This window comes from Heloderma suspectum, chromosome 2 (genome assembly GCF_057233095.1).
Source record: "Heloderma suspectum isolate Gila_16-S chromosome 2, 16-S_ref, whole genome shotgun sequence".
NCBI classification, from domain to species: Eukaryota; Metazoa; Chordata; class Lepidosauria; order Squamata; family Helodermatidae; genus Heloderma; species Heloderma suspectum.
In genome coordinates, this window is record NC_139459.1 from 273,208,766 (window position 1) to 273,227,577 (window position 18,812).

An 18,812-nucleotide genomic window follows, 5' to 3' on the forward strand; every position below is an offset into this window, starting at 1 on the left:
GTACAGGTTTCTCAGGAGACAGGTAAGGTGGTCTGGTACTCCCATCTCTTTCAGAATTTGCCACAGTTTGTTGTGATCCACACAATCAAAGGCTTTAGCATAGTCAATGAAGCAGAACTAGATGTTTTTCTGGAATTCTTTTGCTTTCTCCATGATCCAGCGAATGTTGGCAATTTGATCTCTAGTTCCTCTGCCTCTTCGAAACCCAGCTTGTACTTCCGGTAGTTCTCAGTTCGCATACTGCTGAAGCCTAGCTTGTAGGATTTTGAGCATAACCTTGCTGACATGTGAAATGAGCGCAATTGTACGCAATTGTTTGAACACTCTTTGGCATTGCCCTTCTTTGGAATTGGAATGTAAACTGACCTTTTCCAGTCTTGTGGCCACTGTTGAGTGTTCCAAATTTGTTGGCATATAGAGTGCAGCACTTCAACAGCATCATCTTTTAGGATCTTAAATAGCTCAGCTGGAATACTGTCATCTCCGCTAGCTTTGTTGTTACTAATGCTTCCTAAGGCCCACTTGACTTCACTAGGATGTCCGGCTCAAGTTCAGTGACTGCACTATCATGGTTATCAGGGACATTCAGATCTTTCCTGTATAGTTCTTCTGTGTATTCTTGCCACCTCTTCTTAATCTCATCTGCTTCTGTTAGGTCCCTGCCTTCTTTGTCCTTTATCATGCCCGTCTTTGCACAAAACGTTCCCTTGAGATCTCCGATTTTCTTGAAGAGATCTCTAGTCTTTCCCATTCTGTTGTTTTCCTTGATTTCTTTGCATTGTTCATTTAAGAAGGCCTTCTTGTCTCTCCTTGCTATTCTCTGGAACTCTGCATTCAGTTCGATATATCTTCCCCTTTCTCCCTTGCTTTTCGCTTCCCTTCTTTCTTCAGCTACTTGTAAAGCCTCATCAGACAGCCACTTTGCTTTCTTGCATTTCTTTTTCTTTGGGATGGAAATATGCAATACCCCTTGAATTTGCAATACCCAGATGCAATACCCCTTGAATTTTTTCCCCGTGCATGGCAATTAAGCTGACACGGAAAAAAAAAAACTTCTATTGGTACCAATGAACACTCAGAGCTCTGTAAAATAGATTGGGGGCCCTGGGAAATAGATTGGGGGCTAGAATCCCATGGACCCAAGTATAGTAATGCCCCTGATGGCGGGGGGGGGGGGAATCCCAGAAGCTGTGAAAGCCCAGAAGGATACCATGGGCGATGGTATCGAAAGCCACTGAGAGATCAAAGAGAATCAACAAGGTCACACTATCCCCTGTCTTTCCCCTGACATAGGTCATCATAGAGGGCAACCAAGGCTGTTATGTGCCAAAACCTGGCCTGAAACCTGACTGAAATGGATCCAGAAAATTGGTCTCCTCCAAGAGTGTCCAGAGTTGGCTTGCAACTAGCTGGTTTTCATAGCTGTATTTACATACAGAGAAGGCCATGCTTTTTGGTACTAACAAAGTTAAACAATGCACAGTCATTGCTTTTTACAGTGTGTGCCTTCGAGCTCATATGGATGCTTTTTCTATGCTGTGAGAAACTTACTTTCCTCTCAAGAGAGAATGGCCCCCGTCTCCTCTTTGGATGAAGGGAGGGCCGAAAAGTATGTGTGTGTCTTCTGACAGTCTGAACTAGATGATGAGACCAGCCCTGTAAAATCCTGAGCAGGTTAGCCAATTACCTGTTCTTGTCTGAGAGGGGGAAGGTGCACCACCTGCTCAGATAAACAGCCCTGGGATGGTGCCCATCACTTCTTGGGAACTGGAGTGACTGCAGCGGGGAGCATGGGGGGGGGGCATATGTAAGATTATCTTTGCTTCTGTCTGCAACCATTTTCCATCAATAAACTCTATCATTCTTTCATTCAAGTGGGCTTGAGTCATATTGGTACCTATGAATCCATTTAGTGTTGGTCCTGGCTGGACCAGGCCCAGATTTAAGATAGCATCACTAAAGAAAGTAAGACTTTCTCTATTTCTAACACAATAGAAAGGTGATCATAAACTGAATAGGGAAATGTGTAATCCAACAGCGTAATAGAAGTAGGAACATATTTCAAGCTGTACAGCTCTTCTCCAGGGGAGTATTTAGTGCCAGATGTATCCACAAGAAAAAGAAATTCTGATAGGAGCTACTGTCTTATGTTAATATAATATGACAAAGTAATATTTGACTTTATGCCCTACCACTCTTAAGCAGTAGGGAGCAGCAGTGATCTTGGCTTAAAAGGAACAGACATTCTATTGATTTTGTGAAATGAAATGGCATGGAAAGAACTGACAATATCATTTGGGATGAAAATATGGTGCAAAACCTCAATGGGGGTATCTTTTCATGCTCTGAAAAGAAGCAGACAGCTTTGTACAAACTGAGGGTGATTTAAGTCTCCGAAATGGCAGGGAGAAGGTAGACAATCCCTTCCCAAGTCCCACTTCTTGGATCAAATTAGCAACTCCCCAGGGCTGCTTTGAAATAAAGGAAGAGACTTAGGGACGTCCATGACTGGAGATCCACATCACGTAGTTTGGTCCTTTGTCTTAACTTTTAAACAATCTTTTTCAACTATCAGCCATCTTTGGATGCAAACCAGAAAGAAAACCCATCTTAACATTTATTGTTCATCATAAATTCTGCACATTTTTTTTCTGTATCTGGGGGTATTTAGTGGATGATGATGATATCAATTTATAGACTACAGCTTTATAAAAAAAAGTCATCTCAAAGCTGTTTACAGCATTAAAGTTTAAAATACAAAATGTCCAGAGTTAAAATATTTAAAAATAATGTTATTTTAGGTGCTACCTCGTTAATTTGTAGTTAATATGTAGTAATCTGTCCAGTAGGGAATCATAAACAGCACCAGGAATATATAAGCAGTAGGGGATCATTGGGGCCGTGGTGGCTTAGTGGTTAAGACACTGAACTGCAGACTGGAAGGTCGGCAGGTCAGCAGTTTGAGACCCGAGTGCTGTGTGACGGAGAGAGCTCTCGTCTTCAGTCCCAGCTCCTGCCAACCTAACAGTTCGAAAGCAAGAAATTGCAAGTAGATAAATAGGTACCGCCTTGGCGGGAAAGGTAACAGCGTTCCGTGCACCTCGGTGTTCAGTCATGCCGGCCACATGACCACGGAAGCGTCTTCGGACAGCTCTGGCTCTTCGGCTTAGAAACGAGGATGAGCACCGCACCCTAGAGTCGGACACGACTGGTTGGGGACACCTTTAGGGGATCATGGGGTCCTGGCGTATAGTACAGTATATACCGTATACAGTTAATCTGAGAAAATTAGTACAAGGGGGCTTAACAACTGTTCACCAATCCCTGGTGGTACAGCACGCTCGACAGGGAAGGCACAGAGTAAGTATGCACTGGGCACACCAGGGGATCTCCATGTGGTCAGTAAGCAGGAAAGGAAATGGTGAGAACTTGTACAGTTTCAGCACCAGACCCATTCCAGCCATTAGTGTTGTTAGCCAAACATTCATTTCTGCACTATTTTCCTTGCAAGAGCACCAATCAAAATAATGACTGGAGGCCACCGATTCCAGTGAAAAGCTGAAGAGAGCCCCCACAAGCACCATTCTCTTTCTCTAATGAAACTTCAAATGAAATATATAGGGAGAAGATGAAATGAACACACAGTAAATAGGGATGAATGTGAGAAGGTATGGGAACAGGGGAGGGTACACAGCTGGGCATATTAATGTTCACTCAGACACCCCATAAAATTCAGGCAATTATAGATGTGTACAATCATATTCAACTGAAATTATGAACAATACCTCAGTGGAGTTTAGCTCCCCCCTCTTCCCAGTATTAACCTACAGTACTTTGACTGATTGTGGGGGAGGACATGACTGGACTCGGGGATCATGGTTCTCATTCTGTATAAGCGTTTGTAATATAAGTGAACATCTTTTAAGATTTTTAAGGAGGGTTCGGATAAAAATATATTTTTCACAACTGAGTGCCAGAATCAACAGAATGTTGGGCACACTTAACTGGAAACAAATAGCCCCAAGAAAATGTAAATTGGACTGATTAAAAATCTAAACAGCAACAGTATATTACAGCCAACTAAAAAGTTACCAAAAATTGAGAAAGCTTTTGAATTCACCAGAACTTTTCTTCAGGTTGGATGTTAAGCATCAAAACAAAACAAAATAGATCTTGAAAGAGCTGTAATGGGATATTATGAAAAGCCTAGCTCTGCGATTTTTAGTAGCCTTAAAATGGAATGGAGGAGGTATTGTGAAAATTTAATTAGGTGGAACATACCTGGTGCAATAAATAAAGGAATAAAATTTCGCGTTGCAGCAAGCAACCTGAAAACCTGCTAGGTGAAAGAGCAATGCTTATTCTGCCTTTGAAAATATCAAGCCCACCAGTTCATTGGACTTGTCTCTAACTCTAAGTGTAACTCACAACTCCCTTGTAAGGCAGAGAGCACAAGTAAAGAAAAAAATAGGCGGTCTTTATATTTCATTTATTTCTATATTGCCCAATAGCCAAAGCTCTCTGGGCTGTTCACAAAAATTAAAACCACAATGTACAACATAGAACAATATAAAATATGAAAGCTTAAGCTACAGTATAAAAGTACAATGAGAATAAAACCTAGCAGCAATGCAGAGATTTAAAATAAAGATTTAGTAAAGAAAAAAATTGGCAGTCTTTACTGTATATTAGCAGGCTGAGATTAATTTGATGGTAAGAATACATATTATTTTCACCATTGAAAATGCTGTTTCCTGCATCTTTAGAAGGATGACTTGGCAAAGATTTTAGCTGTCCATTTTAGCCAGCCACAGATTCTCAGATTCTCTCTTAGATGGGTATATTCTCTATTCTGCTTTGCAGAATATTGAATGGAACCATCCAGGAGAGGAACCTGAGAATCTCTAGTTGAGTAAAATGGATGGCTAAAATCTGGGAATCAGAAATCCTTGTCAGGCCATTCAGTCCATTAGAAAGATAAAAGCTCAAAAGCAACAACAGCATAATACCCGAAGAAGAATTATGATAAACTTGAAAATGTGCCCAATAATTTGTGACTTTTTAGCTTATCCTGACTTTCAAGTTCACCATAATTATTCTTCATCAAAACCAAACAGGAGAGAAAGTTATATACTGTCATTTTGCTATCATTTACTATATTGGGGTGGTGAAAGCATAACAGTGGGCTTTAGTTGGTCATTTCTTCATTGCAGCTAAACCTGTTTTTAAAAAATAGAAAAGGGAATCTTTGAAAGAAAAAAAAAATAGCATATCATAAAGAAACAGCTTGTCTCAACCAATTGTGAGAAGGTGAATGAGATACAGCCCAGTCCTACGCTCAGTCATAAGTAAGTCTAACTAGACTTATGGCACAATCGTATGCATTTTAGACAGACAAAACTCCTACACCTCCCAGCATTCCCCAGCCAGAATGCTGGGAGTTGTAGGACCTTAGTGGGCTTACCCCCAAGTAAGTATCTGTCTGGGTATTACTCCGCTCTCACAATTTAAAATGTAGAACTGCTCATAAAATGGAGAAAATATAAAAGATCCTAATACATCTCTTTTTAAAAAAAAATATTTTAAATAACCTTTTAAATTAACCTTCATCTTTATTAATTTATATAATGGATTGAATGCTGACCATCAGACTTCTTTTGCCTCAGGATGAGATTTCAGCCTCTGTGTGGGATCTGTAGAAATGCCTTATATTTATACATTTCCTTTCTGTCTTAATTATTGCACTAGAGCTGTCTGAAAAACTATAATTCCTTGGATGAAATGACACATGAACCATTAATTGGCTTTGTCTGCCTAAATAAGGAAAATGGATGGATGACCTATTTGCTAGAACAGAGTGGGGAAACTTTAGGCTTGCAAGACCCATTCTGTTGTTTATTAGAACCACGAGACCCACCAACCAGGGCCTGCTGCAAAAGACATACACTTTGAATTCAGAGTCCAGAAATTTATTTTGAGTACCAGAACTCAAGTGAGTTTACAGTCTTTTTGCACATAAGTCCATTGCTGGTCACGCCACCCCAGCTCTCTTCACTTTAGCAGTATAATTTAGGTGGGGATGGGGAGTCATTTTCTTGTTGCTATTGTTAGATGAACGGGACTCAGAATTTTTTTCTGATCTACTTCAGGTCACCCAGATATCTACCAGCAGATCCTGATCTACATTCTGCCCAGACTGGAGGGTACTCCACCAGACAAATATTTGCATTTATTATGCATGCATTTGTTAGGTAAATTATAAGCAAATGTCCTTCAACATTTTTTTTATAATCAGGTGATTGATTTACCTTTCAAATTTCTTTTTCTTACTAAATTTCATTTTCCTACATATGAACATCCACCATCTACCTTAATCTAGAGTGCATTGCTCATAGAACAGTGTTTGAAAGGATGTGGTTATGGTTTTTTACTTCAGAAAGGAAGCTAGCTGAACAGTACTGCCTGGATGACAGATGGAAAGATAAAGCACCTACGCTGCTTTTTGTGAAAGTCCGCCGTGCCTGTCTCCTGATTTCTCTTTCTTGGGCTCATGTGTGGTGTTCTGGTACCAAGGCAGGTGCCTTTCCATCCTGGGATAGGACCATTGCTTCTTGAACAATGAACAACAGTGTTCTTCTTCAAGAAGAGCTGATCAAAAAGTCCCAGCAAAAGAGAAGGACCTCTCCCTCCAACTTTAAAGTTCGATTCTTCGTTTTAACGAAATCAAGGCTGGCCTATTTTGAACATCGTTCTGGGGTATGTGTACTATCTCTTAAGTCTTTTTCTACATGTCTTATCAAAGAAAAGTAGGGAGAAACTGAGTGGAATGTTGGCTCTCTTTGAGGGATAGGAAACATTACTTTAAATCTGTAACTACCAGCTACAACTTAAAAAAAAAAAAATTCTTAAAAATCCAGATAAAGCATCTTTTGTTTTATCCCCTTGCTAGGGTCCCAGTCTAGATTGGGGTGCCTACACCCACTGTACAGTTAGGATTAAAAAAGATATAGCTGCTAAATACAGATTTAAAATAGTGTCTGTTTTGGCCCTTTGCCATCAGGCTGAGTTTTTATGCTATTGATTTCTCTAGAACCAGGATTTGGCTTGTGATTATTAATTTCTACATGGAATGTGTTGCATAGTTCTTGACCCATTTATTATCACAGCTGTCCTGTGGGGGAGGTTAGGCTATGTGATAATGTGCCCCCTTCCCCCCAGCTACCCATTGTGCTTTATGAGCTTTAATAAAGCTTTCCCCTTGTGTAAGCCAAGACTTTATCCCATTCTAGGGTCATAAAGGTACAATAATGATTGTTCTTTTGCAAGAGAAGTATTTCAGGGCAGTCATTGGTAATGGCCCTGCATTCTTTGCCCACTTTGTATGTCTTTGGTTTATAAATGCCAAGAAAGCTGGGCAGACTGAGGTGTATATGAAAATTTTGATTCTCAGTGGTTTGGTACACCAGCTGAGGGTTTTCAAGGACAGTCTTTTAACTACAAGCTGCAAGCTTTATCAGGGCCTTTTATCTCCTGTGGCTTTGAAGAAAATGAAATTGAGTCAAGCCCTACAGAACCATACAGGACATCTGTCTTACACACGCTTACACTTACACACATGCACACAACCACCCCATTATTTAATCTCCAATGGAATCTGTCCATGAACCTCCTACAGATAAAGTCGCATTCTTCAGATAGTACTGTTGTTCCAGGGAGTAGGCTGTCCTCAGAAGGAATTGGTATGGTTTGCAATGAAATAAATAACAAGTCAGCTAGCCTGCATTTATTTATAGCTCTTGCTAAGGGAGGTCTCATGGGCCACCTCCCTGTATGTAGGGCTTCCACCATCTGTGAAACACTTTCTTTCTTACTTACTTTCTTTTTTTGAGGAGTTTGGTGGTCATTGTTAAACTGCATTGTGTCCCAATGCAATGGTTGTTTCCTGACTGCTGCTTTAATATTGTGTGGTACGGTTGTTTTTGAAACGGCTTTCATCATGTTTTAATATGTAGGTTGCTCTGAGCACTCTTGGAAAATCTTTGAAAAACATTTCAGGCAGGTAGTTCAGCACAAATGTTTAGAATCAAGTTGCTAGGATTGTGTCGCTGTGCTATATCGTTACCACAGACATTGGTCAATGTTGGTAAAGGACATTGCCCCTTACATCTCCAGCTGAAGCACGAGACAGTGGCCTGTTCCTTTTGCAATCTATTGTCTGCCCTTCTCCATCATCCACTGCACAACTTGCTTAGAGCTGTGTTCACCACAGCAGGCGTGGAGTGGTGGTCATGATGGTGGATGACAGGATCTTGGAGAGAATGTGCAAGCGCAGTGCCGGCTCCAAGTTTTGGGGGCCCTTGGGCAAGACACCCTCAATGAGACCCTTCCTCAGTGACTTTATCTTTTTGCTGCCATTGTCACCAGCTGCTATTGCTCCTCAGCCTCTTTCTCATCATTGCCACCACTTGCTTGGTTGACAAGGCAGAGAGCCAGTGAGCAAATAGGCTGTGGCATCTCCTCCTCCTTCTCACCACCACCATGGTCTGGGCCAGAGTGAGAGGCAGGTGCAAAGGCAGGTGGCAGTGGTGAAGGGGAGGACCAGGTCCAGGGGGCTTTTGTCACTGGGTCACTGCTGGGGTGTGTGGACCCCAGGTGCTCAACAGCAGGTGCTCAACCGTGCCTACCCTTGACACTGGAAGCACCCTTTCTCTTGCTTCAGCCGGAGATGTAAAGGGCAGTGACTAGCTTCCAGGCTAAGAGATGACAATCCGAGCTAGGATGCAGTCATTACATTATCAATAAGTGTGTCCGTTCAGTTCTTGAGAATGTAGAGCCTGAGAGAGAAATGGACTGAATATAATTCTTGGGGGTATCACAGTCACCAGGTGCTTCCAGGCAGACAGCTCCTAGCATGACTAGGCAAAAAGCAATGTGTGGTTATTCTGTCTTTCCTTAAGGGATTTGTTTGTGGTAAGAAATAAAATGAAAGTAATGGTAGGAGTACATGGGAGAGTTACAAATCGAAGACAACATCGTCCGGACCCCCCATAACATTCTGTGAAGCTTCTAGGGTTTCCAAGCCCCAACCTGGAGAATCAGCATGGTACTCATGGGTAATGCATAAGTACGTGGCATTGGCACCTCCCATCCCGCTGCCCTTTTGCCATCTTTATCTCCTGTCTGTTTTACAGCAGGGAAGACAGGATGTTGGACATATGTATCACTGGGCCAGCAAAGAAAGATGCAGCAGTGCTGTATTCTCTTTCACTGCTCCCGAGCTCCAAAAAGAGCAGAAAGAGACCCAAGCATACCTCGCTACTTTGACAATGTAGCTAGCAGCTACGTCTTTCTATTTTATTTTAAATAAATGGGGGATGTGGATCAGGGCCCTTGCACTTACTTTGGAATAAGAAAGAGCACTTACATCTTCACAGTAATATGCAATTAGTTAGTTAGTTAGTTAGTTAGTTAGTGAGTTAATTACATTTCTATACCACCCCAATAGTTGAAGTTTGGCCCAGAGTCTCTGGCTTAGGTCTCACTATCCCCTGCACAAATTTTAGTCTAGGTTCAGGGAATTGTGTAGTGGAAGATTGAACTTAATAAGTGTAGCACACTTCAGTAAGACCCTATTGAAGAAAAGCTGTGTATAACATAAATCACATGGGGTTAAATATAGAAAAACAGGAAAATGGTGAAGCAAAAGTGAAATCTTCCATCAAGGTCCTGAAATGAGCACATCTCTGAAAACATTCTGAAGCTATGAGCTCCATAGTAGAAAACATACAGTATATTTTCCTTTATGTCCCTAATCGTAGCTTCAGAAGACAGGGAGTGATTTAGGACCAAACCACACATTACAATAAAACACACTTTTTAAAAAACATGATTAAACTTATCTTCTGCTGCTGATCTTGTCACTGTATTTAGATTTTATGGTTTTACCTATTATGAATCTCTTCCCTTCTATTGTAATCTGCCCCAAGAACTGTTATTAGTGGCAGCATAGAAATGTCATAAAACAAACAAACTGGCAAATTGACCAGCCCTGCTCTGGAACGTGCTTCTGATCCTGGTAGGGGGCCCATCCCTATTCCTTGCCGAAATCCCCCCCCCATTGCTTTGTGCCCCCAAAGGTGGGAAACTGTGCTGGGGGTGACGCATACTTCCCCCAGCAGAGTTGTTCTGGTCCAATTTGGGATGCATACACACCCATGCCTTGACTGCCTTTAAATAAAAATTAAGATGTTGAGAAACCCCATCATAGAAGTCCTGCATCTTGTCTCTTTTGTCCCTTAGGCAAAATACTCTGTTTTGCTTTTGATAAAAGTTATTTATTTGTCTCAGTGGATCTGCACCGAATAATAGCATCTTTTTATCTCTACATTTAAGCTGTTTTCTGTATGTAGTCCAGGCATATATATCATATATGCCATATATAGATGTGCATGTATTTGAATGACTGTGCATTATCTATAAAGATAAGGACCACCTACTCACCTTTTGACATGGAATAAAGACAGATAACTGGTGCAGTAAATAAAATGAAGCCTGATCCTATGTTTACTTGGATGGAGGTTCTACATGTGACATGTAGTTCTGTGATTCTTTGAGCAGCTGGAACGAAGGGAAAAAATTACCACGCTTCCTTCCCCCTGCACTATTGTTCCATTTAAAATTTCAGACTCAGTGGTTGCATTTTGTAAAAAAACAATCCTCCCAAAGAATCACAGAAATACACATAACATGTAGTTGTGCCCTAAGAATAAAACATCCGGAAGAGATTCAAGTTGGCTCATGTATGCCCGTTTTTGAAATGGCTTGTCTGCTGTAAGGAGGGCTGTGCTTGCCTATTCCAGCTGCACAAGAGCAAAATCTGAGGTTAAAATATGGCATCCTGAGAATCTCAGCATTCATTTGATTAAACAGTAAAGCTTCAAGACCTCATGATCATAAAGACGAGTTTGAACTGATATGGGCAATGATTTAACAAATATCATAAGCCAAAAAGGGGTGTGTGTGTGTGTATGGGGGCGGGGGGGGGGAGCTCTAGATTTCCACCAGGTGGGGCAGGCAACCAGCATCTGAAGTAGAATAAATCATGCAAAATAAGCAAATACATGGAAATATTATCTGTTAATTTGCATAATTTAGATGGTGGCAGAATTAAGCATTTTTTGGCACACGGTTTGAGTGACCTTTGTGGATAAATTATATATGTACACACACAGGGTTATCATACATCCCTATAACTAATACGTCTGCAGGTGAGGGACTGAGATGCTGGTGTATCTTCCTAGAAATGCAGGTATGTCCAGTTTTTGTTTTTGTTTTAACTATGGGAGCAAAGTGACTCACTGACTAACAGCCTGAAACCAGGGTACTTAAAGGACCACTTGCTCCCATGTGAACTGGCCCGGCAGCTGAGATCCCGATCATACACCCTTCTCTGGGTGCTCCTGCCTGTGAGGTTAGATGGGTGGCTATCAGGGTTGGGTTGGGTGACCACGAATACATCACCCCAAAAGAGGAAACACATCACGAAAAAGAGGACAAAAGAGGATGCTGATTTGCATATGCTGATTTGTATGGATAAATGTGAATTTAGAAATAATTAATATAATTGAAATAGAAATACAGTTCAGCTCACCATAGTGCGGAAGACTGTGACCAGGTGACCTGTGTTCCTGCCTGTTCTGCCTGCTATCCAGGTGCTAGCTGTTGATGGAAACAATTCTTCGGGTTCTTTATGTTGAAGCTGGAATTGAACAGGACAGCCTTTCAAATAGAGGACCTGTGCCCATGTTAAGGTTAGGATCTGTTGTATGGTTGTGTCACAGCTGTGCAACTCCCTCCCCAGGGAGATCTACCTGGCCCCTTCAACAAGCTTTTTGGTCTTTTATTTTGGTAAGTTTGTCAGACATTTGGTTAATCTGGCGGTACCGTATATCTGAACTCTTGCTTGTATGGCTCTGCTTTTATATTTAGCATGATTTAGTTGAGCTACTGTTATATATTTTGTAATTTGTACTTTTAGATTGTGTTTTTATAATATTTGTTAAGCTGTAATTTGGGGTGCCAGTTTTTGCAGAAAGTCAACAAATATGTCTTTAAAAAAATAAACTGAAAAGGCTTATGTTACTAGTACATTTGTACTCCGCATGAGAATCTTTGCTCGTGGACAAACTCTTGTTGTTGGTCAGACCTCTGGAATAGGCATAGTTATCATACATACGTCAGTGTATGTGAGATCAGACTATAAGCAAAAAAGAGTTTTGTCTGTAGTTGTAATTTGCATGCTATAATAAGGAAACTGATTATAAGATGCTGGCGGACTTACGTGGAGAGGCACGCTCGAAAACACATATCTATTATGAGCGCCTTACTTCATGGTAAGATGGGCCCTCATTGTGCACTGTATAATGAATTTCAGAAGACACAGACCCTTATTGTTGCTAGATTTTCTGGAGTTCGTTCTTCCCCTGATGTATGTACAAACCTTTCATTAATGTTAATGGCAATTACGTACTAAACACAAGAAAGAGCTTTCTGTGCCAGGGATAAGAATTATAGTTTTAAACATGATGGCAAAACTTCCCTTTAAGAAGATCGAAGGTCTGGAAGGGTTGAGCGTGACATTCTTCTATGACAAACAGCTTTATTTTTTTCTCCTTTTTTAAAAAGGTAATATATGAAAACAGTACAACAATTCTGTGAACTGTCTGAATTGGCGGCGGGGGGGGGGGGGGTTGTTACAATATTCCAAAGTAGCTTGGTTCCAAATAGTAAGCATAGCAAATTCTGCTCACATAACATAAAAGCATGTAAAACTAGAACTAAAGCTTCTTTTTAAGTCTTTTTCTTGATAATAAACTTCTCTCTGGGCTTCAGCCACACCTGGTCAGCCTTCTTTGATGGAATCTTATTTTGGAATTTTCTTAGGAACACTTGTATGATAGATAGGATCTGACATATTTTGCCAGCACAATGCTTTGAAGCAGCAACAGCTGCCATATAAAATGAAATGTAAAAGAGGAAAGCACAGCAGTAGAGACAATACTGAACAGTGCCGATTGCTCAGAGAGAGAGAGAACAGCTGAATCTGACACTGCTATTTATTGCCAATGCTGATCAAAAGTTATTAAAAAGCTGCCTACACAGAGTCTTGTGTGGAAGTAGATGTTACAAGAGACTCTGAGATGCTGACACTCCATGTGTTTTTGCCATCTCTCCCTTGAAATATGTACTTCAACACAACATGTAGCATGATGCCATTCAGGATGCAGCTCCCGGTGCCCATCCCACCAGCCAGTTCTATGAGGCAGAGAGATACCCAGCCTGATGACATCTATCACATATTGTATTGTAGTACACACTTATGAAAAAGGGACGTGGAGCAGTAACAGCAGCTTTATGCTTTCTTATATCTAATTAACATGTTTGTTTCTTTTTGACAATGCTCACATATATTGTAAGATCATGTTAATGTTAGTGCTGTGCTGAATCCTGTCCCCTATTTGGGGGAAAATTTTCTCTCCCTGTGAAAGAGGCATTGTTTTTTCTGCCTCTTTTGCAGGGAGGGGGAGAATTTTGGAGAATTTTCTCCTTAGGGAGTGGGACAGGGTTTCCATATACCGTTTTGGAGTATACACGATTATTGGGGTGTCTTATTTCTATTTTTTTATTATTATTTTTTTTAAAAAAAAAACTCCCCCTGCACTTGCAGGAGCCCAGGGCTCTTCTTCAACCGGGAGTTCTTCCTGAATGCCTATTGGAGAAGGCGAGGTCACATGGCCTCCTGGGAGTTCAGAAAGAACTGCTGGCCTGGAGAAGAGTCTTGGGCTTCTGCAAGTGCAGGGGGTGTTTAAAAAAAATAGAAAGAAGCCCCTCAAGAATTGCCTACACTTAGGGCACAATCCTATGCATGTTTAGACAGAGAAAAGGCCTACAACTCCCAGCATTCCCCAGCCAGCTGGCTGGGGAATGCTGGGAGTTGTAGGCTTTTTCTCTGTCTAAACATGCATAGGATTGTGCCCTTAAAAAGGTATATGGAAACCCTGCCCCACTCCCCAAGGAAAAAATTCTCTGAAATTCTCACCTCCCCCAGCCTCTTTCAACAGACTTTTCATTTTGCCCGCACACCACTCCCCACAAAATGCCGAAAATGGAAGAATTGAAATTTTTGGCACAGCACTAGTTAATGTAGCAAGATGGGATGCCCATGTTGAAACCATGAGTATAATAAGCAGAGTACCATTAGAGAACTCTAAGTAACATCACTTGATATTTCTTCTGATTATAAAGACTTTGATATTGGGTTGGATCCATTCCAGACATAGCCATGCGTAGAGTAGACCCATTGAAATTAATGAACCATAGATTACTCACAATTCATTTGTCCCACTGATTTCAATGGGTCTACATGAAGCTTGACAAAGTCTGAATCCAACCCAGTGTTATTGGAGACAGGTCCTTAGTCTGATGGGATCAGGACAATTCTTAATAAAAAAGATTAGTTTTAAGACACAATTAAAAATGCACCCAGTAATTACAATGGTATTTTTGACAATCCTGCTGTCACCAGTTCTTCATTCCCTTGATAGTGGTTCTTTGTAAATGGAATACACATGGCAGGAATTTAGATGTAACGTAGCTACCATAAAGGTGAACCATGAGAACAGAGCCTCAGAATGATAAATTAGGTTAACTAAATTGTCATTTCCGTGCAAGGAAATGCCACTACAAGATAGGTTTGGTGCAAAAGTACCTTAGATTAGAAACCAAATGGAAGTATGTTACATTTTGCCTTAGCATAAAAGAACATCTGACTGGTTCCTGTTAAGACACAACAAATTAGGGTATGTTGATGTATTAAAAATTGTTAATTGTCACTGAGCACAGTGGAAAGCCCACATTGTTCAGCACAGATTTTTATTCCCTGGAGAAGTAAACTGTGCAGCCCACCTAGATTTGCCTTCCCCAAACTGGTGCCCTCCAGATGTTTTGGACTACAACTTGTAGCATTTCTGATCATTGCCCATGCCGGCTGGGGCTGATGGGACTTGACGTCCAAAACATCAGGAGGGCACCAGGTTGGGGAAGCCTGACCTAGGTAAAGAAGTAAAAACTGAAATCATGTTTCTTTCTGCTTTGCTTGAACTCTCATAATGCTACCCAGTGCTCTTCACTCACACACTCTTGAAGCAACGTAACAACAAAGTCGCAATAGCATGTCCCTGAAACCTTTATTACCACCAAAATCCTAACAAAAAACTAAACATCCAGCAATTAGTTGAGTGGCATTGTGGATATATTGTTTATATTATTGATAAACACTATCATGGCTGTGCCCAAACTCAGCAAAAGGAAATTCCTAGAAACAACATACACACACACACACACACACACACACACACATATATATATATATATGAGATTTTAAAAAATAATGGTAGCCAAATGATATGTTTATAAATTAGAGTATATTGAAATAATGAAAACATAAGTCACACAATCCTGAATCCTTTCCTCCTTCAACCAAATTCCTACCATTATTTGTGTTTTAATTGTTTTTTGATTATTTTCAAAATTGGCATATAATGGTATTTTTGTATATCTTGCTATGTGCCCCAACTTTGGAATGCTGTCCTATGGGAAGGGCACCTTGTGCTAAAGCTTTTTATTTGCCCAGGCATTTTAAAAATTGAATTTTAAATCTAAACTTATTTATTTGTTTTATTTAGAAAAATTCTATACAACTTAATATATTAAAATCCCTGGGGGGGTTATATTATAAGGTGATATAACAATATAGAAACAAAATACAAAATAAAAACAGTTAAAAACAATTAAAAGCATTACATTATAACAATAAAACAGGGTGGTAAAAGAGTCCCTCACACGTCAGGGAAAGCCTATGTGAACAGGTGTGCTTTCAAGGGGCATTTTAAACACCATAATTTCTACTTCTCGAATCACACATGGAAGAGTGTTCGAAGGAGTGGATGGCACCACTAAGAAGGCATGAGAGGAACTTGTATTTATTTGTGTTTAGCTGGTTGTATGCCTCTCAATTTATTTCTATTGATGTTTAGATCTTAGGATGTTTTTCTTGTATTGAACTTTCCATTTTTATGTGGATTATTGTGAAATCCTTTTGGGGATGAAAATGTGGTGTATACATTTTAAAAACAAACAAACAAACAAAGTCTATCCTATGTTCTTTCCTTTAGTGGAGCCTCTACAGTCCCAGGAACAACACATAGCTTGTGTTGTTGGGACTGTTACACCTTGATGCACCTGGAGCAAGAATAATTTAAAGTGTGATTGTACTTTGAAAAGTGACTATGTAAAATGTCACCTTGCTATCCAAAGGGTCTTCTCCCTGTGTGCATTTCGATTCATATCTGCTGGCTTAAGTGACAAAAATAATTGTTTTCTCCTTTTCAGTTCTGTTAGCTCTGGTGAGCCAAGCAAGCTAAGTGGGACAGGTTTGACGGTGGGGGGAGCTTTCATCTCATGCATCATTAAAAGATAGCTATTTCCATTTATCTGTGCCTATATAAATCTAGGTTCATATAGGGTCAGGATTCTCAATGTCTAAAGCAGGGTTTCCTGGTGAAGTAAGTAGGGGAGGTGTGTTGCTTAATACTCAATGCCCTTTGAACACTAGTCTTTTTCAAGGTAAATGTTGCTTCCCGGTTAAGTAAGGCAGTTGCATCTCCTTACCCATTCAGTTGAACTGACAATTATGCATCTTTACTCTAAAGTAAGTCTCGCTGTGTTCAGTGAGGCTTACCCCCAGGGAAGTGTGCATACAAATGCGCTGTGAGAGATACTAGTATTTAATTAAAGACTCCTTTTATTTGCACACAAAACTACTATTATTGCACTTTTTCCTGTAGATGTTTTTTGTTGCTTCCAGTATTTCCCCCTTTCATACACCTGCATGTTCACCCACACTTCTTCAAACATAAGATGCTGCCTTATAGTGAGTGCCAAACCATCAATCCAATTAGCCCAGTATTTTTTTTCTGACTGGAAGTAGATCTCCAGGCAGAGGTCTTTCTCAGCCTTGCTACCTGAGGTGCTTTTTTTTTTTTTTTAACTGAAGACGCAAGGAATAAACCTGTGACCTTCTGCATGCAAAGCAAGTGCACTGCTAGCTATGGTCCCTCCCCAATGGTTGTTTCTCAGCCATTTTGGTGTGCTTGTTGACTGGTCCAGAAAGCAGGGTATCAACCAACCAACCAACCAACCACCCCCTTCTTCACCAGTTTCCTCCTGCCCATGGAGATGATGAACACTGCAGGGAGCCAATGGAAAGACTGTATTTTTGTAGTATGTGTGTCTCTGTGTGTGAATGCACTCACTTCTCTGAGAACCTTCTCTTGGAGATCTTCGTGATGTCGTGCATCAGCATGTCCCTAGTTCAACAATTTCTGATTTCAACATTTTGTTCTGATTTCAAGTGTAGATGAGGCTGTTAACCCACTGATAATCCTCTGTATCTACTTTCGGTTTTGTCACAGAATTTAGATCCGAACGCTACATGAGGAGTGTTTCCTTTCCTGCCTTTCTGCTACATAACCTCTAGGTGGCACTGTGGTATAGCAGAATAGTGCAAATACACAAGAGGAAATTGCACTTTTTTCGCTTTCGCAAGTAAATGCTCCGTTGGCTACCTATTCGCTACCGGGCCAGGTTTACAGTTTTAATACTAGTGTACAAAGCCCTAAACAGCCTGTGACCAGGATATCTGCCTTCTCCCTTACCAATCTGTCTGGTCACTGAGGTCATCAGAGGGCATGCTCCTGGTGGTTCCACATAGTCCTATGGCCTGATTGGAGTCCACCCAGAGACGAGCTTTCAGTGTGGTGGCCTTTTCTTTGGAGCTCCCTGCCCCTGGAGATCAGGCAGGCACCAACACTGTTCTGCCTTCAGCAGCTCTTTTCCAGGAAGCATTCCTTAACTAACTGGCCACAGTTTTTATTGGCATTCTGTTTTTCAAGGGACAATTTTAACAATGGTGTTTTGATAAATTCTTTTTATCCTTTTACCTTTTAAACTTCTTATGTTCACTGCTCCAGAATCTGTTTTAGATATGGAGCAGTATACAAATGCTGTAAAATTCCCTGTTCTAAAAAAGAAACTCGCCGAAAGTGCTGGTTGGACATAGAAGCAAAACTGGAAAGTCACGAGGTCATCTAAAGAACGTTTAAACAATCATGACTGAATGCCAAGCGCAGGATAAATGCCTCATGTAGAAAGCCTCCCCCCCCCCACACTTAGGCTTAGGAATAAGAGCAAAGGCAGGACAGGTTGGCCGTGTGCCATTGTTTTATCTGCATTTAATCAGATGTTCTCTGAGTGAGTCTTGTCATCTGCTGAAGTAATTGTAACGACGTCCAGATAAGTGGTTATATTAATCTGTAGCCACACACCACAAAGACCCTTGTAGCTCTGTAAAAGACTAGAAAATGTGCTTCCAGACAAGGCCTTTATCACACCATCCCCCTGTTTCATTCATGGAATTTTACTGGGAGTCCAGCTACTATCATCCACTTGTAATCCTCCCGTGGTTTCCCATGACTTATTTCATCTTATTTTCTTGCCACAGAAAATCGGTTAGGAAGAAAGAGATGGAAGAGAAGCACAATGCCTTCTAATGGTTAGCACGAGGAGCCTTCCATCTGGACGTACTCTGACACATTTATTATGGCATAAGCTTTCATGGCCACGAGACTCTTTGTTGAAGCTCTCGTGTGATGGCCTGTCACTTGCTTACCATTCCAATCAGCTGCGAGTGCTGA

The 18,812-nt window shown here is 40.8% G+C and overlaps 1 protein-coding gene across 1 annotated transcript in view; it reads left to right on the top strand.

The window, feature by feature from the left end:
* The first annotated feature begins 6,554 nt into the window (after positions 1 to 6,554).
* ITK (IL2 inducible T cell kinase) overlaps positions 6,555 to 18,812 on the top strand; it is a 48,687-nt gene continuing 36,429 nt past the window's right edge. The window contains 1 exon segment of the mRNA XM_084839251.1: positions 6,555 to 6,756. Within this exon segment, the coding sequence (XP_084695377.1) occupies positions 6,619 to 6,756 (138 nt within the window). The 5' untranslated portion in view covers positions 6,555 to 6,618.